The 25,038-nt window shown below is 35.7% G+C and overlaps 1 protein-coding gene across 2 annotated transcripts in view; it reads right to left on the reverse strand.

Annotated features, from left to right (window-relative positions):
• LOC120300015 (cytosolic phospholipase A2 epsilon-like) overlaps positions 1–25,038 on the reverse strand; it is a 51,279-nt gene that overhangs the window by 10,414 nt on the left and 15,827 nt on the right. For both annotated transcript variants that reach the window (XM_039325594.1, XM_039325518.1), the window contains exons 7-19: positions 21,240–21,371; positions 20,292–20,332; positions 19,863–19,905; positions 18,676–18,739; positions 17,927–18,090; positions 16,426–16,506; positions 9,143–9,180; positions 7,835–7,970; positions 4,864–5,000; positions 3,096–3,318; positions 2,089–2,203; positions 744–881; positions 5–112 (exon numbers count right to left, since the gene is read on the reverse strand). In XM_039325594.1, the coding sequence (XP_039181528.1) occupies positions 5–112; positions 744–881; positions 2,089–2,203; positions 3,096–3,318; positions 4,864–5,000; positions 7,835–7,970; positions 9,143–9,180; positions 16,426–16,506; positions 17,927–18,090; positions 18,676–18,739; positions 19,863–19,905; positions 20,292–20,332; positions 21,240–21,371 (1,420 nt within the window). The remainder of the gene's footprint in view (positions 1–4; positions 113–743; positions 882–2,088; positions 2,204–3,095; positions 3,319–4,863; positions 5,001–7,834; positions 7,971–9,142; positions 9,181–16,425; positions 16,507–17,926; positions 18,091–18,675; positions 18,740–19,862; positions 19,906–20,291; positions 20,333–21,239; positions 21,372–25,038) is intronic.

A 25,038-nucleotide genomic window follows, 5' to 3' on the forward strand; every position in this document is an offset into this window, starting at 1 on the left:
TGACCGATTTCATACATTCTAGGTCTTGTCCACCTATGCCAGAAATCTTCTGAATGTTCTGCTAAATATAAGGCATCAAGAAGGTTCTGGGAATAGATATTACTCCACATGCCTGGGAAACAAAGAATATTTAACAAGAACTTAGTAGACCTTTCAGTACATGGTATTCCCATTACCTAAGATGGAAATCATAGCAAAAAGAATAGAAGCTATTCATATGCCCTTTTTTTCTACAGTATATGTTCCTATACTAGAGAGAGGGTTTTTTTAATATTTGTTGGCCTGGACCTTCTGCTAGAGCAGTGGTTCCCAACCTTTCTAATGCTGCGACCCCATAATACAGTTCTCCATGTTGTGGTGACCCCCAACCACTTATACATCACTGGGTGCCAGGGGCGTGGCCAAAGAAAAGGGGGAAAAAATGGCGGACAACCTTGTTTGGCGACCCCCGTGAAATGGTCATTCGACCCCAAATGGGGTCCCGACCCATAGACTGAGAACCACTGTGCTAGAGGTTTCAAAACCATCTCCCCTTAAAACGTATATAGATATTAGCTATTAAGAGTTATAGTAGCTACTGTAGGAGGTTTTGTACTGCTTCCCACTGCTCAGTAATTAATATAAAAAAACTACATAAGCAATTTGTGTTAATATGTATATCGAAAATGTATAAAAATTGGATACATAGTACATTCTTGCCATATGAAAGTCAAGAATCTAATTTATTTGTTTAGCTAAATTACCTTGCATAAAACAAAGCCGGGATTCTGGAATCTTCTTCATCAAGTGACCCATGTAGAACTCACTTCCAAAATTCTCTGCATTAATAAATGCTCCATATTTCAAGAAGCCCACTTCATAGGGTGTGAATTCCACCCATTCTGCAGATATAGCACAAATACACAGAGACATAAACACAGAGAGCCACATGTGTATATACAAACTAATAATCAGCAATCTTAAAAAATTGGTTATGTATACTGTAGAGAAAAATTATATTTATATAACATAAGATCACACAGATACAATTCCTTTTCGGGCTATGACTGCTGGTAATTTGAAAAAAAAAGTCAGTTCAGTGAGAAATAAACAGTCACAAAAGTATATTCATACAGAATGTACTTGTTCCCCTCTCTAGCCTGGATTCTAAGACAGATTTCCATGATGCAGGGGTCCATACAAAATTCAGCCCAAGGCTTTGCCATTATTTTATACCATGTATAAGGATTAAACTGCCTCCACTGGTCTAGGCTTTACTGTATGCTATTCATTCATCAATGTATCAGATCAATTATTTTTCAATGTTCTCCAACCCATCTAAGTAAAAGGTATTATCTGTAATTTTCCAGCAAAACTCACTACAATCTGTCATAATTGGATAATCTGGCTTAAATTCAATGTTTAAATTATTCTTGATATTCTGAGGATCTAGTCCAGTGGTTCTCAACCTATGGGTCGCGACCCCATTTGGGGTCGAATGACCATTTTATGGGGGTCGCCAAACAACGCGATCCGCCATTTTTCCCCCTCAGGGGGCGGCGGCATGCATGCGCGCCGCGCATGGGGGCAACACCGCGCATGCGCGGCGCGTCCGTGTGACGGGGGTCGCCGTCACACAAAGGTTGAGAACCGTTGATCTAGTCAATTTGATGTATACTGTAGTTTGAATGTGCATTCAGAGTAAGATGCACAGATTTGCAAATTATTTTCCCAAGAGTTACCAAAATGATTAATTCGGGCTACACTCGGTAAGCATGTTTTAATTTTGTCTTCATTAGCACAACTAACAAAGCTTATTAACACCACTCAATAGATAATGTTTTATGTTAAATTTTGATATAAAAGCTATGGGCTTATATTTATGCATGCTATTTTTGTGATTTCCCGAATCAAATTAGCCGGAGAAGGTAAGAGCCCTTGGGTGATCTTGTCTGACTAAGCAGTATCATACCCAGATGAGAGACAGATACCAGGGAATACTGTAGGGGCAGGCTAGAGCAGATCACTATGATTTTTCTTTTTTGGTCAATAAACTTTATGGGCATTTAGCCTTCAAATTAAAGTCATATTTTGAAAATAGTATCTTACCTTTAAAATCTAAAGTGCTATATCTTTTCTTGACATTAAGAGAAAGGTAGATAGGAAGAGGGTTTTGACCTAGATTTATTGCCTGTCGTTGATCTGAGAGCTTATGGGGATCTGGCTGTGCAAGAAAAACAAACGTTAGTAGAAAAGGAAAAGACAGGGAAAAAAACAAATATTGCTGTCATTTGTATCCAATTCTTTTCAAGATCATACTTGTATTTGGAAATGATCATCCAAATCCTGATCAGAAATTCAGATAAACATATATAAGGTATAAGCTCTCCCGCTTGAGCAGGGGGCTGGACTAGAAGACCTCCAAGGTCCCTTCCAGCTCTATTCTGATTGATTAATATAAATTAGCATATTATAATGGACAGTTTACAATGAATGGGAGAGATGGGCAGCAAACAAATTTAACAAATAAATAAAAATTTTAAAAATGAAACTTGATAATAAGTTTCTGAAGGTCATCTCTTATGCCATTTGTGCTCAATCATCTCAACAGATGTTTTTTGATTTCAGGATACAGATATGAGTTAAAAATAAGAAAGCAGCAAAGCTGAGCTCATGCTTATTCCATTATATCTAAAAATAAGTTTTAGTAATAATTGTGGTGTGATCTATCATTTCACTAGGTTGGTAAGGCAATATTGTGCATGTATTTTTTAAAAAAATGTTTTAATATGAAAATACAATGTTGATTAGTACTTCCTCGTGTAATTCTGTTTTCACAAAACATCATAGGTTTATCTTCTGTGAAATAGGACTCTTCTTGAATTTATGAAGGCTCCAGATAACTATTCAAGTCTTCTTAGCTAATCTGTGACAGATATTTGCTACTAGGTGATAGTAGATAGTGTGGAATGGACAAACAAGCCAGTATATAGGCAATTGATATTTTGTCTGGTTTTTTTTGTCTTCATATAATTAAAGAAACAGTAGCAAGGACCATTCCCTGTATTTTTCTATAATTTATATTATCTTTAAAGGAAAACATTTGAATATAGTACCTCATCATGAAACATGGATTCAAGTATTAGTCCCCAGAGATCTGAAAATGATAGCTTGTGACCTTCATCATATCTGTTCAATATTTCCTTCTCATAATATTTCAAGTGGTCTCCACTAAAACAGCACAGTTTATTCTTCATCACTTGTTTCCGAACATCAGTGATCACACCTTCTAGATTCTTCTGTGACCAATATGGATCTCTATATAAATTTATCATACTCCTAAGAAAAGGAATTTGAATTGTAAGCCACCCAGAATTATTTACTGCGATGGGCAACTATAGAAATCAATCAAACAAATAGATAAAAACCAGCTTTTATGTTTCGATTAAATAGTAATTTTGAATAAACAGACATAAGGGGTCCTTGGTGCTCTCTGAGTGTCGAAGCACAGTTTTGCTGGTGCAACAAATTCTGCTACTCGGCTTGCCAATGAACTCGGGGGGAGGGGAAGGGATTGGAATGCAGTCTTCAAAGATTAAAAAGTCAGACCGTGAGACTCAAGGACAGTCCACCAGGCAACTGGCTAGACCCAGAGACACTTTCTCATAACAATATTTTTCTACTTGATTGGGCAACATGACCTAACCAAGAGGGAGGAGGGAGAATAAAATGCTTTTACTCTATGGGTTTGGGAGGGGTCTTGCCAGACCTAGTTTTGCTTTCATTTGTGCCAAAGTGATGTACTCAATAAAGTTTTACATTAAGAGATCAGAATGTCTCGAAAATGTCTACTTGGTTGGGTTTGTCAGTCAGAACCTTGACATTGATCTTAATTGTTTTCTTGCAGACATTTCATTAACCAAACTAGGTAACATCATCAACAAATAATGATGTCTGCAAGAAAATATTCAAGCTCACAAAGCACCAAGGACCCTCATCTCAACCCTGACCTACAAATATTCTTCTCTATGGGCAAACAAACATAGCCATTTACCAACTTATCTCTACCTTCATCATGTTGGTCTGTACAATTCTATCAAGTGGCCCAGAGAATATTATCGCATACTGACTAAATATTAAATATCCAGGAAAGGAATGCACTTTATATGAACACATATAGGGTGTAAAATTATGGAGAGGGGCCAGGAAGAGAAGGGGAACACTGCAGCAGTGAGCACAAAGAAAACTCTGGCATCTCTGAAAAAACTGGCAATGGGAATTGTCATGAGCTGACCAGAAAGCAAAATTTTATATGTATAGATTCTTTCATAATTATTTCAATTTTCCCATCACATTAACCTAAACTGTTGCCTGTTAATAAGCAAAATGCAGCATGCCAAAAAAGGACAGTTAGAGGGATTCAAGTATTTGTTTAAGGTATTTGGATAAAATGCTACAAATTTTCCTTTATTAAAACTTCTATGTAACAAGGAATGCAAGGAATTGACTTCCCAAATTAGATTTATAGAAGAAAAAAAATTCAGGTTGGTTTCTTTTTTAATTGACTGCAAAAGAAACTATTGCAGCGTTTGATTGCATTAGCAAAAGAATCATGTCCATCTCATGGGAAAGAATTCTGTACTAATTCAGGATGGAAGAAAAAGAAATACGGAAGGACGGGAAAATATAACATTAGAGCACAATTCGTAATTTGGTCTAGTTTTTGTTCATTAATTTAATTATAGGCCAAAGGACTACAAATTTCCCCAGGAGTGAATATTTGAGGAGAAAATATTTAACCTTTAATTCCCCATGATGATCCAAATGAAAACTCTCCCCCTGGTACCCACATTCTCTCAGTAATGTTGTTCATGGCTTCCTTACCATGTTGTGCCAGATAAACCAGTGATGTATGAAACACAGTGCAAGAGATTGAGTTTCTGGAAACCTAATAGGCTCCCATACATGGCTGTCATTGATCTTACTCCCCCAGCTGTAGTCATCAGAGCCACTACTGGAACCTAAATAAACACAGGTATAAATACAATTAAATGCTTCGGTTCCCAAGTAAAAATCATGTTTGAATAAAAGAGGCAGATGTATATATAACCCACTACGAGCTAACTGAAATGAAACTAGGATTATTATACATATTATTGTGCAAAATGGCATCATTTCCACAAGAAATGTTTCTTTTAAAAAAAAAACAGGTAGATGTTAATGGCCCTTGTCCCAGAATAATGCAAGCAAGCTTAAAGGAAAATATATGGAAAAATCCACAAACCTCAAGCATAATATCTAGAGACCTTATCAAGCAATTTTCTAGTTCCCACCATGGGTGTACGACAGCACACTATGGAGATTCTCAGTCATCCAAGTCAGAGTTAGCCCAAAGATGTTTTTTCATGAGACAACTGGATTTTCTTGTTTTTCTCTGAAGACATTTTGCTTCTCATCCAAGAACCTCCTTCAGCTCTGAAGAAACAAGAAAGTCCAGTTGCACCTTTGGGAGCATGCTTACATGAGATTAGTACTTTCTATACATGGCTCACAAACTCAAACATTGCAATAGGTTTTCACAGTGCTTTTTTTTGTAAAAAAAAAAAAAAAAAAGGTGCCAGAACTCATACATGTCATACAATCCGCCTTGCCTACCCTACAAGGTTCCATCCAAAAAAGATGTCGGAACTCCGTTCTGGGCGTTCTATGATAAAAAAAAAGCCCTGGGTTTTCACTAAATCATCCCTGAAAACACTTGGGAAGCTAAGTCTATTTTTTAAAACATTATGTCAAACAGCTATTCACTGATAAACCCCTAGGACCTGCCCTATTGAGAAATAATCACAGCTACTACAATAATTGGATTAGAGACTCTTTGCTCAGTGTGTACCACTCCAGTAAGAATGAGCAGAAATAGAGAAAACAACCACATCCCTATCACTCAGCCTTTCCATGTTAATGATAAATCACTATATGGTGGCAGAAAGACACCAGACACTAGTGTAGAAACTCTCAACGATCTCTAAATTCCATTAAATGCTTTTACCCTGTCCATTGTTCAAGACTTTCCTTATTCCAACTTCCAATTGGGAGGCTGTTTTGTCTAGTGGTTAAGGCATCAAGCTAGAAACTGGGAGAATATGAATTCTAATCCCGTTTTAGCTGGGTGTCCTTGGGCCAGTCAATCTTTCTCAGCCCAACTCACCTCACATGGCACCACCTTGAGTTCTTTATAAAAAATAATAATAAAGGCAGGATATAAATAAAATGAAAAAATATCAGTCTTGGTTCCATTACTGTAAAAAGGCCCATATCTATTCAAGCTTCTAATAAAGTCTAAAATCGTTTGGTGCCTATAATCTAGCGCATTTCAATTTTTTTTAATATGATGTAGCTTTTGCTCTTTTTAGACAAATTGATAAAATTCATTCATTATTTCAGTTTATATGGATATTCATTTCATGTTCATGACTCTGGGTAACCTTTAACAGCATTAAAAGAAATTATAAAAATATTATAAAACAGACAAAGAAAACCAACAGAAATAAAACAGCAGCTGGGTAAAAATAGATCCATCGATCACAAGTTAACATAACCAAGGTATGGGGTCAAATCCACTCCCTGTTCCCCAGACCCAATGACAAAACAAAATATTTAAGGCCACCAGGATCAGGATGAATCTAATTTCTAGGGCAAGCGTAGGCAACCTTGGCTCTTTTATGACTCGTGGACTTCAACTCAGGAATTCTGGGAGTTGAAGTCCATGAGTCATAAAAGAGCCAAGGTTGCCTACCCCTGCTCTAGGGGAATGATGTTCCAAACAGTACATGTCATGACAGAAAAGGCATGACATCTTGAGCATGTCAGATTGCACTCCATAATAAATGGGGAACAGAGCATGACTCTCCTACTAGATCTAATGGGAAAAGTGGACTTAATCATGCAGAAGCAGTCCCTCGAATAACCTGGTCCAATACCAGGAAGAGTTTTATAGGTTACAACCAGCATCTGGAACTGAACCCAGAAATAAAGGAGCATGTATGGATCAAGAGTAATTGCCTATATTTTATACTTGCTGTAGCTTCCAGAAGCTCTTCCAGGGAATCTCCATGTATTATCACTCTTTTACTTTTACTATTACTTTAATTTTTTTTAATTTAGCATAGGTGGTACCTGGCTCAATAGTAGCAAGTGTGAGAGGGATCTTGGAGTCCTAGTGGACAATCACTTAAATATGAGCCAGCAGTGTGCAGCAGCTGCCAAAAAAGCCAACACAATTCTAGGCTGCATCAACAGAGGCACAGAATCAAGATTATATGAAGTGTTAATACCACTTTATAATGCCTTGGTAAAGCCACACTTGCATCCAGTTTTGGTCACTATGATGTAAAAAAGATGTTGAGACTCTAGAAAGAGTACAGAGAAGAGCAACAAAGATGATCAGGGGACTGGAGGCTAAAGCATAAAGAATGGTTGCTGGGATTGGGTATGTCTATTTTAATAAAAGAAGGATTAGGGGTGACGTGATAGCAGTGTTTCAATATCTCGGGGTTGCCACAAAGAAGAGGGAGTCAAGCTATTCTCCAAAGGTGTCAGTATATATGTATGTGTCTCTTGTGCGTTAGTATATATGTGTGTCTCTCAGTGTGTGTGTGTGTATGTATGTATGTATATGTATGTATGTATGTGTATGTGTGTATGTATATATACATATGTATGTATATATGTATATCTGATATATGTGTGTGTATGTATGTATGTATGTATGTATGTATGTATGTATGTGTATATGGCAGCCTTACCCATCACCACCACTTTCTTTGCTTCTTTTATGTTGCTTTGTGACAGGTCATACCTCATTCATCTGCAGTTCTCCTTCTAGCCGAAGAACATTTTTCAAAGCAGCAGCAACATATTTCTTGCGCTGACAGATGAAATCCTGTTCCTCTGGACAGAGATCAAAGCCCAAACGCATATCAAGGCTTTTCTGGCTAGATAATAGAAACTCATATCATAATGCATGCTAATGAAAGCATCGTGATTTGAACACATTCACAATTTGTGCAAGCTGTTTACCAGCATAATTTGTAAGCATCAAAGGGGGAGAATATTTGACAATTCACAATTTGTGTAAGCTGTGTAGCTGTCTATCAAGATAACTTGTAAGTGTGAAAAGAGAGAATATTTGGCTCTACTGTGAATGTTTGCCTGTAATTGTGTAATATTCTTTGTTGGATTCACTTGCATGTTAAATTGCTCCAGGTAGAAAACATAAATATTTATTTCTCCTTCTTCCATGTATCTCCAGTTACAGTCTTTGGCTTCCTTGTGATTAAATATGCTCTGTGAATGCTAAAAAATGGCACATTTTGGTTAGTATGTAGCAGAATTTGGAATTAATAAACATAGTTTCAGAATTCCAATTAGAATTAATCAAAAGCGTCAGTCAGACCTAGCAGTCAGAAAGCAAAGAGATACCATATAGAGCTGCATGGAGCATGGCTATGAAGAAATTATATTCATAGTAATACCTGAAATGGCTTAACATGTGCAATTAACTTGAAATTTTATTTTGTATTTCGTAGGTGACCAATATTTCAATTTTCATTATTGCTATTTAAAAAGAGAAATGAAAGACTTTCTAGACCACACTAAATCATTATGACTATAAAAGTATAACTCTACAAATATCACTGAGTTTAAATTGCAGACATAAATTATAATCAGAGATGATTTCTTAATTGTCAAATTTAAGAAGAGATTGGACAACCATTTGCCTGAAATGGTATAGGGTTTCCTGCTTGAATTGGACTAGAAGACCTCCAAGGTTGCTTCCAACTCTGTTACTCTGTTCTGTTATTCTGACAATATGTGGAATTATACCACATTCTGAATATTGGCAAATGTTTATTTCAGCTCTGGTTTAAAACAAGTTGAGAGGTTTTTTTGGGGGGGGGGTTGTTTTTTTGACACTTCACCATTCCTAACCCTGCATTCCTGGCTAAACACGGAAGAAGTGCAGAATGAGAATTAGATGTTTATTTATCTCTTTGGTGGGCAAGATGGGAAAAGGTCAAACTAATTGATCTGGTTTCTAAAAGGTGACAAAACTGAACTATTAAATTACCAGAAATCATTTTAAAAATAAGAAATAAATGGTTACCAGTTTGCTGTTGTCACAAAGACCTCATGTGCTTTATCCTAAAAGAAAAAGGGAATGCACTTAGCAATGAATGATTCTAAATCATATTTAATATTTGTATCATTTCAAAAGTATGGTTTGCTCTCTTGCTTTCTTAGTCTACGTGAAAATAAAAAAACCAAAATATTTATTGGATGATCCTACAAATTGGTCAGCAAGCTCTTCAAATTGCTACATATTCATCTGCACATGATGATTCCACCCTTAGGAGAACAGCATTTTTTTTTTCAAATTAAATATTTAGAGAATAAAATAATGCTAGTTGATCTACCTTCCTATAAAATTGGTTTCTGAATGGGGAACATATTTTTACTAAATCTAACATAAAATTTGCATCTAGATTGTATTTATATGCTATATTTCATTGTCAGATATATTTTGTATATAAAATTCTTAAAGCAAATTGGCTTCCGGTGGCTGCGCCGTGACGATGGCGGCTTTCTGACAGCTGTCCGTCACAGGAAAGTGTAAAAGCTGACAAAACAGCGCCGATCAGCTGTTTTGCAGCTTGAAACCTTCCTCCCGGGCGAAAGGAGGAAGGTGAGCCTTCTCCTGGATAGAAGTAGAGCCTCACTAATCTCCCAGAGATTTTTTCCTGGGAGACGAAGAGTGAGAGCTCCTTCGGAGTCTGGGTGTGCTCGGCTTCCCTAGACACCTTTGTTCTCCAGCAGGAGAACAAAGCTAGGTGCTGCTTCCACTGCTGCTGCTTAAATGGAAACTGTAAGTTAATTTAAAAGCAGACAGAGCGGTCAGGAAGACAAGAATTGGATGATTTTATTTTAAACTTAACTCAGTGAGAATTAACATTTTCTCCTGTTATTACTTTAATCAGAGTGAAGAAATATGGCGGAGGAATCCTCCTTCTTTGTTATTTTTTTTGTCTGAGAATTTTCACTTTCTACTTTCCATTCACTATTTTTAACTGGCAACAAAGTTTCAACAACGTAATAGACTTGGTTTACTTAAAGAAAATTCTTCTTTTTAAAGGGGAAATTGCTTTTTCTTCTCCTTTATTCCTATTTTATTATTATTTTTTTTCTGTTTTAAAAAATGGCTTTAAAACGTCCTGGACCTTTTTCTCTTCCTAAAACTTCAATTTCTTCTCCAGTAACTCAGACTGTACAACAACCTAAACCTAAATCTTCCCCACCTTCTCCTCCACCTCAGGCAATTACACTTAGGATTTACAAGACGCTTTGGATAAGACTGTGCAAAACACAGCAGAGCTCCTGGCTCCAAAAAATAATGAGCTGAGGGAAGATATTGTGTTTGCACTCCAGGGGCTTGCTAATCTTGTAGAAAAGATTGACGACTGTGTGGATGAGGTGGTTGGTAATGTTGAAATATTACAAGACAGAGTTGAAAAAATAGAAAATAATGTGGATGTTGCACAGAATGAAATTATAATGTCACAATATAGAGAAATGGAGTATGCTTTGAGAATAAGAGGCTTGAAGGAAAATGTTCAGGAGAATTTGAAAGAAGAAATTGCAGCAGAACTGGCTTCTATTTTGGAATGTGATCCTGAAGGAATGTTGAGAGATATAAAAAAGATCTTCAGAGTCAATTCGTGGGTTGCAAAACAGAGAAAATTACCAAGAGATGTGATGGTTTATTTTGCTAGAAAATCACTTCGTAATGAAATCATACAGGCTTTCTATAAGCAAAGATTTCAGATTGCAGCTCAGGATGTGATAGTTTTAAAGGAAATACCTTCCAAAATTCTCAGAAAAAGAAAAGACTTTGCTTTTTTGGCTGAAGAACTTAAGAAATGACAAATTCAATTTAGATGGGATATACCTGTGGAGATAGTGGTGACCTATATTGGTACACGTTATCATCTTAATACAATTTCAAAAGCAAGAGATTTCTATATTACTGCTTTAAAAGGAGGTCTACCACCATCTCCAAGATCAAAAAAGGATGAGAGCAAGGCAGAAGCACAGTTGGCTGTAGGTTCAATACCATTTTGGGGAGAAGAATTATTGGTTGAATCTATGCAACAGAGTTTGCAAATAACGGAAGACCCAAGGGAACAGAGAATTACACGTGCTGCTCATAAACGTAGAGAAAGAGAACAACAACAGCAACAACAACAAAAGATAGATGATGGAGTTTCATCACAGTCTACTTCGGAGCCAGTGGGAGGAGCAAGGCCAAAGAGGTCATTGACTGTAAATTTAGAGGTTTTGTTCCAAAGGCTTCAACCTGCCAAGAATGGCAAAGCTTCTAACCTGGAATGTTAACGGTCTCAATTCACCACAGAAAAGAAAGAAAGTCTTTCATTATTTGAAACAACACAGAAATGATATTATTTGTTTACAAGAGACTCATATTATTTCTAAAGATCAAAAATATTTGTTTAACCCTTGGCTGGGGGTACATTTCATAGCTCCTGCTTTGCAGAAAAAAGGAGGTGTAGTTATTTATGTGAGAAAGGAGCTTTCACCGAAACTAATTGATTTTGATCCACAAGGAAGATATGTCATTATTGATTTATTAATAAATGATAAGAGAACTCTTCTTGTTGGATTATATGCTCCCAATCAACAACAAAAATATTTCTACAAGATGATTCACCAGAAATTAATTTCTTTGGATTACAGTCAGTTATTATGATGGGAGATTGGAATGGTGTTTTAGATTCAAGTAAAGATAAGAAGGGTTCTTCTAAAGTTTCTAATCATGCAAGACTTCCTAAAGCTTTTTTTGATTTAAAGGATGATTTGGAACTTAGAGACACTTGGAGAAAACAGAACATTGAGAAAAAGATTTTACCCTTTTTTCAGATAGGCACCAATCTTATTCTAGAATTGACTTTTTTTTAGTTACTAATGATTTCTTTTCTAGGGTGAAGAATACCAAGATATTTCCTAGAATAATTTCAGATCATAGTCCTGCATGGTTGGAAATTTTGCTGGAAGAAGGGACTAGAAGGTCTTGGAGGTTGAATGAGAATTTATTTAGATATGAAGAGAATATACAGAGATGTAGAGTTTATTTAAAGGAATTTTTTGCTTGGAACATGAATAAGGGTACCTTGATGCCAATGGTATGGGATTCTAGTAAAGCATATATGAGAGGGATTTTGATTTCTATGAATAATGCTCATAGACGTAAACAGATTCAGAAACGTAAAGAGTTGGAAGATGAGATTAAATGTAAAGAAAAGATTTTAATATCAAACCCAATGGATAATAACTTAAAGGTTTCTATAACTCTGCTTAAGGAGCAATTTAATATGTTAATAGCGGATCAGATGGCAACTAATTTGAGGTATATGAAACACAGTACATTTTGTAATGCAAATAAACCTGGTAGATGGTTGGCTTATCAATTACGTAAGAAACAGAAATCGAGGACTATAGATAAAATAATTTATAAAGGTATATCTCTTTTAAATACAGATTATAAGATTTTTGCAAAGATACTGGCAAATAGATTAATGCAGGTTTTGAAACAATTGATTCATACTGACCAATCTGGATTTATAATGGGAAGATATATGAAAAATAATGTAAGACAAATTGTTAATTTAATAGAGTATTTGGATAAGAACAACCAAATCCCTGCTGCTTTAATATTTATAGATGCTAAGAAAGCTTTTGATCAATTAGACTGGAAATTTTTATTGAAAGTCGTAGAAGAAATGAACTTTGGAGACAAATTTTTGTGTGCTCTCAAGGCCATATATCAGCAACAATCAGCACAAATTATAATTAATGGGGGATTAACAGATGTATTTAAAATAGAAAAAGGTACGAGACAGGGTTGTCCCTTATCCCCCTTGCTATTTGTATTAACAATGGAGATTTTACTTATTAAAATTCGAGATTCATCTAAATTAAAAGGAATAAAAATAAGTAAGATTGATTATAGGCTGAGAGCTTTTGCTGATGATTTGGTTGTGACATTATCCCATCCAATAGATTCGGTCAGAGACTTGGTTGAAATTTTAGCACAGTATGGACAGGTCTCTGGTTTTAAGGTGAATAAGAATAAAACTAAAATATTATTGAAAAATATGTCTATGAAGGGAAAAGATATTATAGAAGCAACAGGTTATGAAGTAGTTAATAAGGTTAAGTATTTAGGAATATATATTACAACATCTAATGGAAAATTGTATAAGAATAATTATGAACGCTTATGGGTAAAAGTACAAAAAGATTTAAATGATTGGCAAAAAATTACAATTATCATTACTGGGGAAAATTTCAGTAGTAAAGATGAATGTTCTACCAAAGTTTCTTTTTTTGTTTCAGATGATACCTATTTTAAAAAAGGATGCTAATTTGGATGAGTGGCAGAAGGGTATCAATAAATTTATCTGGGGTGGGAAGAAATCAAGGGTAAAGTTTAAGTTTTTACAAGACACTCGAGAAAGAGGTGGACTTAAAGCACCTAATTTGAAATTATATTATGATGCGGCCATTTTAACTTAAGTGACTGGCTTAATTTAACAAATAAAAATATTCTTGTTCTTGAAGGTTGGGATTTATTATATGGTTGGCATGCATATTTAATTTTTGATAAGAAAGTAGATAAGGTTTTTAAGTCACACATTTTAAGAAATGCTTTACTTCGAGTCTGGAAGAAGTATTATTATAAGTTAAATTATAAAATACCTATTTGGGGGATTCCTGGACAAGCAATTCAGGGGGTTTCTAAGGGGGTGAATTTTGATAATATTTTGTATAAAGAATTACTTATTTGGTCGGGTACTGATTGGCAGCTAAAGTCTTCAGATGTGCTAAGGCAAGAAAATATTTTACAATCATGGTTTCAATATTTGCAAACAGTGGAGAGGTGGACCTTAGATAAGAAACTGGGAATTACTTTAGCAGATGAAAATTTGGTAATTCAGATTAAAGATCAGAAATATGCTCACATTAAAAGAATTTACAATGAGTTAATAAAATTGGATTCGGAAACAGAGTTAGTAAAAGATTGTATGATTAAATGGGCCCAGAATATTCAGGAACCAATTTCATTGGATTTATGGGAGGTAATTTGGATTAGAAGAGCCGAGGTAGCGTAGCAGTTAGAGTGCAGTACTGCAGGCCACTTTAGCTGACTGTGTTCAGCAGGTCAGCGGTTCAAATCTCACCGGCTCAAGGTTGACTCAGCCTTCCATCCTTCCGGGGTAGGTAAAATGAGGACCCAGATTGTTGGGGACAATGTAAATATATATATACATTGCTTACTGGTGTACACCGCTTAGAGAGTGCTTGCACTTAAAGCAGTATATAAGTCTCATAAATAAATAAATAAATAAATAAATGTTAAATTTATGCAGGCTCAAAATTTGAGGGAAAATTTTTATAAAATGTTTTATAGATGGCATCTGGATCCTAAAAAGTTGTCTTGTATGTACCCGAACCTGCAACCTAAATGTTGGAGATGTGGTTGCTTGGATGCAACCTATTTTCATGTTTGGTGGACTTGTAAAAATATTAAAGCCTTTTGGATTATGATTTGGTGGAACATTCAAAAGGTTTTTAAAAGGAAGATTAAGTTTACTCCCCAGTTATTTCTTTTGGGTATTTTTGTGGATTTTGATGCTAAAGAAACTATTTTAATGTTGAATTTAATAACAGCAGCAAGATTATTGGTGGGTCAATATTGGAAGAAAGACTCTCTGCCTTCTTTAGAAGAATGGGTATTTAAGGTTTCTAATTTAGCAGAAATGGCTAAAATTTCTGCTTATTTAAAGGACCATTCACAAGAGAGATATGTTATTGTATGGAGAAGATGGATAGAATATGTTCAGAAGAAATATGGAACTACAAAGTTTCATTTATTTTATGAGTAATGGATTTGTTTATAAAATTATGAAGTTAAAGTTTGAAGAGAGTTAAGGGTTAGTATGATTTTGGTTGTTGTATAATTAGTAAACTTAAATAGATTATGTTTAATATGTTTGTATAATCCTGTACTTGGCTCTTGGAAGTCGAGGGGGAGGGAGGCAGAGGGAGGGGGTGGGGGGAGGATGGGTTGGATGTTAAATAGCTCAGATAAGTAGAAATAGTTTTATTGTATATAATATTGATGTTTTAATTTGGAGAGAGGAATTGCTCGGGCAATTCCCCTGGACTGCATCCAGAGTGAGAAGATAGGAGGAAGGGGAGAAGTAAGTATGAAGGTTGAGGAGAAGGAGGAGAGGGGGAGAGTGAGGAAGAAGAGGGAAAGAGGGAAGTGAGAGAAGAGGTTAGAGGGTGGATGCGGTTTGGGGGGAAATGGGTGAGCAATACCGAAAGTTGTGTGTATAAATTTATTTTACTCTTTATCTGAAGTATTTTTAATGAATGTAATGTAAAATTGAAAATAAAAAAATTTTTACAAAAAAAAAATTCTTAAAGCAAATTGTCTCTTTAGAGGGAAGAAACCAGCCAGATAGCTGCTAATTATTCTAGGAAACTGGAACTTAATGTTAAATGTTTAAAAAGTGAGTTTTCCAAAGAGAAAAACTGATTGCTTCCAAGTATCATGATATGATTTGCACGCTAAATGTTATGATAGCAATTCCATGTGCTTAAGCTACAAATGTAACCCAATTATATAGAAAAAAAATTAAATAGCAAAAGGAACATAGGTGTGAAAATGCTTCTTTCAGCAGTAGCAGATTGAGCCAGTCTTGTGCTGATGAATCATGACTGTTCTAGATTCTCAGTCTCAAACACAATATATAAAATTTGGATTGCTAGCAAAGAATTAAGGGAGAACTGGAATAGCTATTTCGAACTCTTTAGCTCTTTTCAACCAGACATACCCTTCTGAGATTCGAACCTGGGCTGTCTGCATGTTAGGCAGCTGTAGTAACCTCTAGGCCATACTCATATATATGAGTATGATTTTATATGTGTGTGTGTGTGTGTGTGTGTTTTTGGTTATTCAGGTTTTCTCCCACGTCAAATTGGAAGTGTCTTGGCGACGTTTCAACGAAGTCTCATTTGTCATCTTCAGGCTGGTGTTTTCGGCTTCGTGCTTCTAGGAGCAATGTGCTCCTAGACATTGCTCCTAGAAGCACGAAGCCGAAAACACCAGCCTGAAGATGACGAATGAGACTTTGTCGAAACGTCGCTAAGACACTTCCAATTTGATGCGGGAAAAAATCTGAATAACCAAAGACCTACATACAAACACCCATGAAAACCTCAAAAAACAAATATATATATATATCTGTTGGACATAAGGAAGCAGTACAGAAAACTAAATGGACATTGTTCACAAAAAGGACTCACATTTGCTACTTGTACTCTCTCTCCCAAAGGAACCCGACACAAAGGCAAGGTGAAGGAGAGTGTTTTCCCAGAATTTGAACTCTAAAGCAGGGGGAAAAAAGCAAATAATCAAAAGAGATGTTTTTGAAATAACAGTATTCCAGGTAGTATTCACCATAACAGTGGCTGTGATGAATATCTAGTAATGGACATAAAGTGAAATGGGGGGGTTGAAATAACTGATTTTAATTAGACATAAAAGGCCCCAACTAGACAGATGTCGTTAAGATTATGGCTATCATATTTTGGCTGCTGAATTCTGAGAGAGCACTGGGGCTGGCAAGTAGAAATAAGAAACTCCAATACAGGTAGCCCTCGACTTACGACCATATCTGAGCACAAAATTTCTGCTGCTAAGCAAGACAATGGTTAAGTGAATTCTGCCCCATTTTATTACCTTTCTTTCCACAGTTGTTAAGTAAATCCTTGCACTTGCTAAGTTAGTAACACAGTTGTAGGTGAAATTGGCTTCCGCATTGACTTCGTATGTCAAAAGGTCACAAAAGCTGATCACATGATCCCAGGACACTGCAACCGTCATAAATATGAATCAGCTGCCAAGCATCCAAATTTTGATCACATGACCATGGGGATGCTGCAAACAGTCATAAGTGTGAAAAATGGCCATAAGTCACTTTTTGCAGAGTCGTCGTAACTTTGAATGGTCACTAAATGAATGGTTGTAAGGTGAGGACCATCTATACTTTGTTGTTATCTCATGGCCATTTATAATTTAGCAGTCCAGATACAGTAGTAAAAATAAAAAATTGGCATCTTAAAAAAGGAATATTAGATGGGTGGGTGGAAGGATTGGTAGTTGGGAGGAGGGAGGGAGCGAGAGATTATATGACCAATGAAACTAACATTTATTATATCTTTATCTTAATCACACGCAAACATAGCTAAATTGGGGCTTATTATATTTTGCACTGATTGATGGACAAGCACCTCGAATGAGAGGATAAAAGTCTAGCAGAGTTGGGCACACATCTCATTTCTGTTTCTTTGCTATTTACTGCAATGAAAGCTAACATTTTTGGAACTGCAGCTAAAATGTAGGGAACTGTTACTTTTTCATCTAAAGACGGATGAGTTCTTTGAGGTATGAAAAAGTGATCTGGAAGATAAACTTCCAGCAAATAGGAGTAGCTGGAAAGGGAAGCCCATCAGTATTTTTGGACATGAATATTATTATTCTATCTTTCCCTTTGTTCTTTTCCAGGACCACTATCATCAACTTTTCTTAACTATAACTTCTAACTTTCTGCTTGACCTGCCTTTCCAGAAAAAAATCAAATTCCTATGATGCCCAGTGGCAAATGCAAAAATAAATTAATTAAGCAATAGACTTATTGCAGTCTTTTAATTTGGATCCGAAGTAACATTTATACTTTATAGATGCAGAAATATGGAAGTTAGTTATATGAAGTACATTTGTCCCCAGATATCAGTAAAAACTCACACAAATGGAACGTTTCTTCAATAATTGCATCTCTAGTTTGGGATTACAATACTTGGCATAGTGGAAAGTTGTGTGATTTGGTGGGGCATTTCTGGAACTTGAATCCAATAAAATATTCCGTGCATCTTCATAAGATCCTCTCAGTGTACATGCAAAGTTTTGCTCTGAATGCAAAGTAGAAAACACAAAGAAAACTTCAGAATGATAAGTCTAGAAGCCTGTATTTATTGATAATCTTTTTATCCTTCCTTTTCTTCAGGATGCCTAGGGTAGGTTGCAGTACATTATTTCATTTTATCCTCCAAATGTAGGTCAGGACAGAGTGATTTTCTCAGAGCTCCTCCTTGAACTTCATAGCTAAGTGGGATCTGGAGCTCACTTGTCTATAATTCAAGACTATTCCACGTTTTAAACTGCTCATCTCTTTTTACAAGTTAATGAGATGTTATGCAAGACAGGAATACTCATTTCATATCCACACCTGTACATCAGCACGCAAATGAGTTGGTTATTAGGATTAGTTGCCCTAAAGTAGAGTGCTCTGAGTGATATAGGAATTTTGATACATGGTCTCACCCATTTGAGAGAAGTAGGAAATTAGAGGTCCATTCATGAAACATATATGTATTTCCTATTCTCATGAAACTAGCATGTCTTTGGATATATCATCTTTTATTATTCTAAAATAGTTTCACACCCATATTATAGCCAATGAAGAAAAATACAATATATCCTAATAGAAATCTTACTTTTTCTTTTTTTCTTCCTTCCTCTGTGATTCACTTCTACTTTTAGGCAGCAAAGTTCCCGAGACTACAAGGGAAAAGACAATTATACACACCTCCAACTATTCAAGAAGTGAAAACAGGGTATGATTATCACTATGTATTAATTTATGCTTCATGATCAGTACAAATGATTGTCAGACTTTTTTTGGCATTAATATGACATAATGATAATTAAGCTGCTTTGTCCTATCCCCCTTTTCAAAAGCTACAAAAATAAGTTTGCACGTTGTTTAAAGGAATTTCAAATGTAGTTACATACACCTAGGTGGATGGAGAAAAAAATTGTGTAAATATATGCTCTCCCTCTTCACTGACATCTGGTTGAAAGGAAATATGTTATTCCTATCACACAAAGATTTTTGAGCCATGGATATTTCCACTAACAGGAAATGAAAAAGCTGTTTTCAACTGATTGCTACTTTTTTCTGTAGCTTCTTACAATAATTTCTGAACTGCTGTGTAGGATCCAATTGTTATAAAGTATTAAAATTGTCCTCTTCTCCTCCTAGCAAAGTTATCTGTTGCATCAAAACTATGCTGTGCACTAAATGGTCCAGTCAATCAACACTGGAAGAAGTTTTGAAGAATGGAAACTAGAAATTAAAAGAAAATTTAAAAAAATCAAATGACAGAATAAGTTGAACCATTTATCAGCATATTTCATCCTTATAAAAGTTCCATAATCATCAGCCAACATGGTCAAAGTTCTTGGTGCTTGAGAAATATGAAATTTAAAAGCAGACACGCCAATAGATTGACTTTAAGAGTCATTATTTCAGAGTCATATTTTATTAAGCAATTCATGTATTTATTTATTCAAAATATCCTATCCTCCAGAGTAGCATCTGGAATTATGGAAAATGTTTCAAGTGCAAAATAGTTGTTTCCATTTCAAAATGCATTATTCCAGTCATTCTTGGAAGTATTCCAAACTTTAAAAAGTCTTATTTGGAACACTTGCTTTCAATTTCAAACAAAGTAGTTTTGTTTCAGAATGATCAAAGCTACTCATTGCAAGCTTGAAACAACTTTTTCAAATGTAACTGGAATGTTCAGAGTTTGAGAATTTTCCGGTTTCAACCATTTTACACATGAATCTTCTCAGGCTACAGAAATTGTAAGTATAAGTACAAAAGCAATGAACCTACCAAGAGTACTCCATTACTTATAAGGTTTTCTGACATATCTGATCTAGAGGAGAGAGAAAAAGTGAGCAAATTATAATTGGTTTCACTCAATTCTCGCTCACTTACTAAAATGTTTTTTTCTGAATATTTAGAATCATTTCCAGATTCCAAACATATTAGATGGCATAGGTTCTCCTGCTTGAGCAGGAGGCTGGACTAGAAGACCTCCAAGGTCCCTTCCAGCTCTATTCTATTCAAGCATTTAAAATATTTATCTATACTCTGATATATAAAAATTACATGTGGGAAAGGTTTTGCCATTTTGAAAAAAGAATTATACTAAGACATTTGCAAATGCAGTAAAATTAACTACAATTCATACTACATGGTATTAAAGCTAATAATTATACCTTGTAACTCAACTATTACATTTATTCAACTTTTACTCACATATGTTCCAAATAGAATTCCACATCTAGCAGTTCATTTTTCTAAAATTGAAATCAAATGTTTGAAATATTAGCTTCTTCATATGCTTACCGGAACTTCAATTTCTGGCAGCAACTTCACCTTTATAGTATCTCATCCATGCTATTTATGTTGTTCAAAATCAAATCTTTGTATATTTGAGGACAACATTTAGCTAATCAATATTTTTATGGTGAAACATTCCGAATACCCATTAGAACATTGTTTCCTGTTGTGGGAAATCTATCTCTGTGAAAATGCTCAGTTTGGTCTGTTCTGAGAGAAATAGAACATTCTTAAAACCAGATCTTTCCAACTTGAACCAACCTGCACATTTTTATAAGAAATCAAGGGACCATATTTGCCACATTTATTTCTATATTAAAAGACTTGTGCTGGAGATTCCACATCTGCTTGAAATGATTACTGTGAAATGAGGGTATAATTTCCCAATAGCAATTATTTCAGGCGTATGTTTCTAAATGAAACAACTTTTGAAAAATTGCTCTGTGTAACAGTCAGTCAAAGGCAATAGTGAATAAAAGTGAAATAGGCGCAGCAGTTAGAGTGCAGTACTGCAGGCCACTTTAGCTGACTGTGTTCAGCAGGTCAGCGGTTCAAATCTCACCGGCTCAAGGTTGACTCAGCCTTCCATCCTTCCGGGGTAGGTAAAATGAGGACCCAGATTGTTGGGGGCAATGTAAATATATATATATATATATATATATATATATATATATATATATATATATATATATACACATTGCTTACTGGTGTACACCGCTTAGAGAGTGCTTGCACTTAAAGCGGTATATAAGTCTCATAAATAAATACAGTGCAATGAACAATTAAATATAAACCCCATTTCAGAAAACTTACATTTATTGGTACGGTAACCACCCATTCTGAATATCTAATTGCATTTCTCACCTCTTTGTTCAATTCAAAATGCTTGCAAACTCTTTCTTCAATCTGAAGATTTGCTATATCAAATGTAACTGTGCAGAGTTCCTCATCACTGAATGGGCTGTCTTCATCACAGATTTTTATTTCAAGTATATTCTAGGGAATAGAAGGGCAGGATTGTTTTTTTAAAAAATAAATAAATAAATAAATAATGGAGGAGGTATGTAAAGTGTTTTAACCACCACCAGCAGCAGCAGCAGCAGCAGCAGCAGCATAGGGCAATTCAGACAAGCATTAAAGGTTGAAGGTTTGAATTTTCAGAATTAATTGCTTTTAGACAGAAAAGTCAAAACTCTAATTCTCATGCTGTCCGTTTCACATACTTTTATTCATAAATATTAAATATATTTGGTTAAATATCCATTTTTTTCTCTATATTATCTTAACATATAAATCGGGAGCAGAGCAACTTTAGGATGTCATTGTAATATGTGGAAGCAAGCAAGGACTGTCTTGTCCAGGTCTTGGCAGAGATCCACATATTTGGGGCTGGAGAGAATGCAGAGAACATATTGCTTGAGAGAAAAACTTTCCACAAAGGGTTGTCATGATAGATATAAGCAGCTAAAAAGCACAGATTTACCATGATGCTTTTATGCAGCCCCCCCCCCCACACTCACACACACAAACACACACAACACATAAACTCTCTGTTTTGGGGGGGGGGTCTGTTTTTTGGTACACTTCCAAACACAACACTGGAAAGCAGCACCTCACTGTTTTTGTTTTTATTTTTTTGTTTTTTATTTTTTATTTCCTAAGAAAGCTGGTGGAGCTGTTTTTGTATCTCAAAGGCATTATTGGAAATTGTGATACTAAAAGTTAGCACTTTACAAGTTAGTACTTTACAGAGACAGAGTCTGGCAGGCACCAAAGAAAGTACTGTATCTATAGGGACTGATGACAATGTATGCTCCAGGTCTACCAACACTAAATGAGGCCAAATTGCTTAGAATTTCTACTTCAATCATTACACATTTCTGAGCAAAGCAGATTTCTGCTACATCAAAAAATTGCTCTTCTTTTTTGATTATAATCACTGAAGAAAGCAATTATGTTTGGAAGAGTTAGCAGTAAAAGGAAACCAGGCTGTCAAAGAACACAATGGTTGGACACTATCAAAGCTGATACCAGAGAGAGCATAGAAAAACTCAAAGAAATAGTGCAAGATCAGGAGCTGTGGAGAGACCTGGCCCATAGAATTGCCAAAAGTCAGACTCAGCTGAATGGATAACATCATCATCATCTTGATTGCAATAATGGACTATGACACTGAGTGGCAATCAGTGGTATTAGAAGGAAGAGATGAAGTGAAATAATGGGTTCTGTTTTAGCATTGAAATAATGTTCAGTTGCAAAGTGACTCGCTCAGACCATCAAACATCACTTAACCACAGGTAATCTTAATTTAGCAACAACCTTGGACAGCACTTCTTTCAGAGTGGTGAGATTGCATAAACAAACAATATCTTCCTGAGCTGCTTTCCACCGCAGAACAGTGCTTCCACAAAAGACATCAACCGCAAGTTATTAAGTTCAGCTCTGTGACTGTCAGCTGCAGCCTGACTTGACAAGACTTTAATCATTTTCATACCTTTGGGGGGTTTTGTCTCCCAAGTAGCTGGCAACTCAGGGCTGGTAGCATGTTAGGCAAACAGCCAGCACTAGCATATTCTTTTCCATAGGTATTCATGAGTGTCTGCTTACTTGTTTCCAATGAATGTAAATGCAAATATTCATTCTCTTGCTAATTATCCCAATGCCCAGATGACCATTCCAAAAGTTGGAAAGTGGGATAAAAAAGCTGAAAGATTTGCCCTTTATCCTCCTTCCTTGGAAATCTTCCCCCCCATTTGGGCTCACCCAGCTTTTTGAGGTAATATCTTTCTAACACTAAAAGAAAGAAAGAAAATAAAACCATAAGCATAGTCATGATCATGATCTTCACTTAGCAATGCTTTACTTAAATGCTTTGATGATAATCAAGCTTATTTGGAGGAAGAGGATCATGTTTACCAGCATCCTAAAGCAGTTGGAGGTTCAGCCTGAAGGTTCTTGCTACTCAGCTATTAGCTTTCCCAACAGAATTGCATTTAAAGCAGTCCTGAGTGAGCAACAACAAGGAAGCCTGGAAAAGGAGTTTTCCCTTTGAGGCATTATGTGGGTGTGAGGAATAGACTACTTCAATTTTGGAGGAAGATGTTTGTGGGCACTTTCAGGCGAGAAAAGATTGTTTCCCAAAGTGAGGTACAAAGTTCTATCTCTGCTCAAAGATGTTTCAATTGGACCTCTGCTTCACCTATGATGAACGGTTGTTCATATCTCCCTATGGAATTATTTATGAATTCTTCTATTGTATGTATGCATTAAATGTTTGTGGGAAGACAGGAGAATGGCCCCATTCTGAAAAATTAATAATAATTTTCTAAGTTATGAGGTGAGGGATGAAATAAAAGGTTGGTAATTTGGAAGAAAAGAAATTAGAGGGCCTGAAAACAAAACATCACAGATTTTCTTTTCTTTGGCCCCTCCTTCATCTATCAGATACCTGAGGCATATTTTATGCTCCCTCCATATCCTATATCCTGCTAAACACCAGTTAAAGAATTCAGTATGGATGAGTAGGTCACTGTGACATCAATGGGTCCAAATGAGTAAACTGGATGAATTAGATCCAATCAACTCTATCTTATTTCTCAATCAAGGTTTGGACCATAAATATGCCATTTCTGAATAGGGGAGGGCTGTAAACTCCCAGCAATGAATCAATGAGATGCACTGCAAAAACTGATTGCATATTGTTCATCTTGTTCAGTGGTGGGATTCAAATATGTGAACAACCAGTTTTCTGTGTGGATGCCGCTTCCAGAAGTCCATTCTGGGCCTGGGCAACAAAAAATTAGCTACCAGTTCTGCCGAAGTGGTGCAAACTGACTGAATTCCACCGCTGATCTTGTTGCTTATGGTTTCTCTGAAATGGTCTCAAATATGATATCAAAAAAAAAAGACAATGATTTGTCTTAATTGTTAATGCTGAGATTTTTCCACAAGTTTGGTATTTCATAGCCTTCACAACCACCATGGATTTGTCTCAAACTGTGATAAGATCAGTACATAAGGTAAGATATAGCCTCAGTTAGTTCTCACCTTGTGTTGTAAGGAGATGAATAGGGAAAAGGATTGGAGGATGGATGAATACAGCTATCCTGTTATCATGGTGAACTTTACTATCTAGTGAAGTTTAATGTCATGGGATTAATTTGTTCAAAGGTTCTGATTCATTCTTAAATATTCTGTGAGAATTTCCAGAAATAAAACTGAAGATCCTGTCTAGATCCTTGTTGACATAAGGGAATGGAAGAATACAACATTATTTATACAATTGGTTTTAAGTGTTCCCTCTGTAAAGGATTGCCATTATTCCTGGGAAGTTCCATTTTATTAAATAAGTCAAGAGACAGACAATACAAGATTTGCCATGAGATCGACCAAAAACGTGTTTGGGAACACAATCATATCTACTGTGAGGTAATAAAGAACTGAGGACATAGACCACATGGTTATAAATTTCAGTCCTAGCAATGACTTTCTTCCTTTGAACATCCTGGCTTATTAGAGATAGGGGTAAAGATTTCTGGATAGATCTCAAGTGTGGCAAACACATGGATAAAGTTAAGTTTCTGGCAGTGATAAGCCCAACCCTGAAAAAGCTCTCCTTGGGACTAGAAGTTAATCTATTATGATTCATAGATGCCCATTTTGA

Source organism: Crotalus tigris, unplaced genomic scaffold (genome assembly GCF_016545835.1).
Source record: "Crotalus tigris isolate CLP2741 ecotype Arizona unplaced genomic scaffold, ASM1654583v1 scf7180000017545.3456711, whole genome shotgun sequence".
Lineage (NCBI taxonomy): Eukaryota > Metazoa > Chordata > Lepidosauria > Squamata > Viperidae > Crotalus > Crotalus tigris.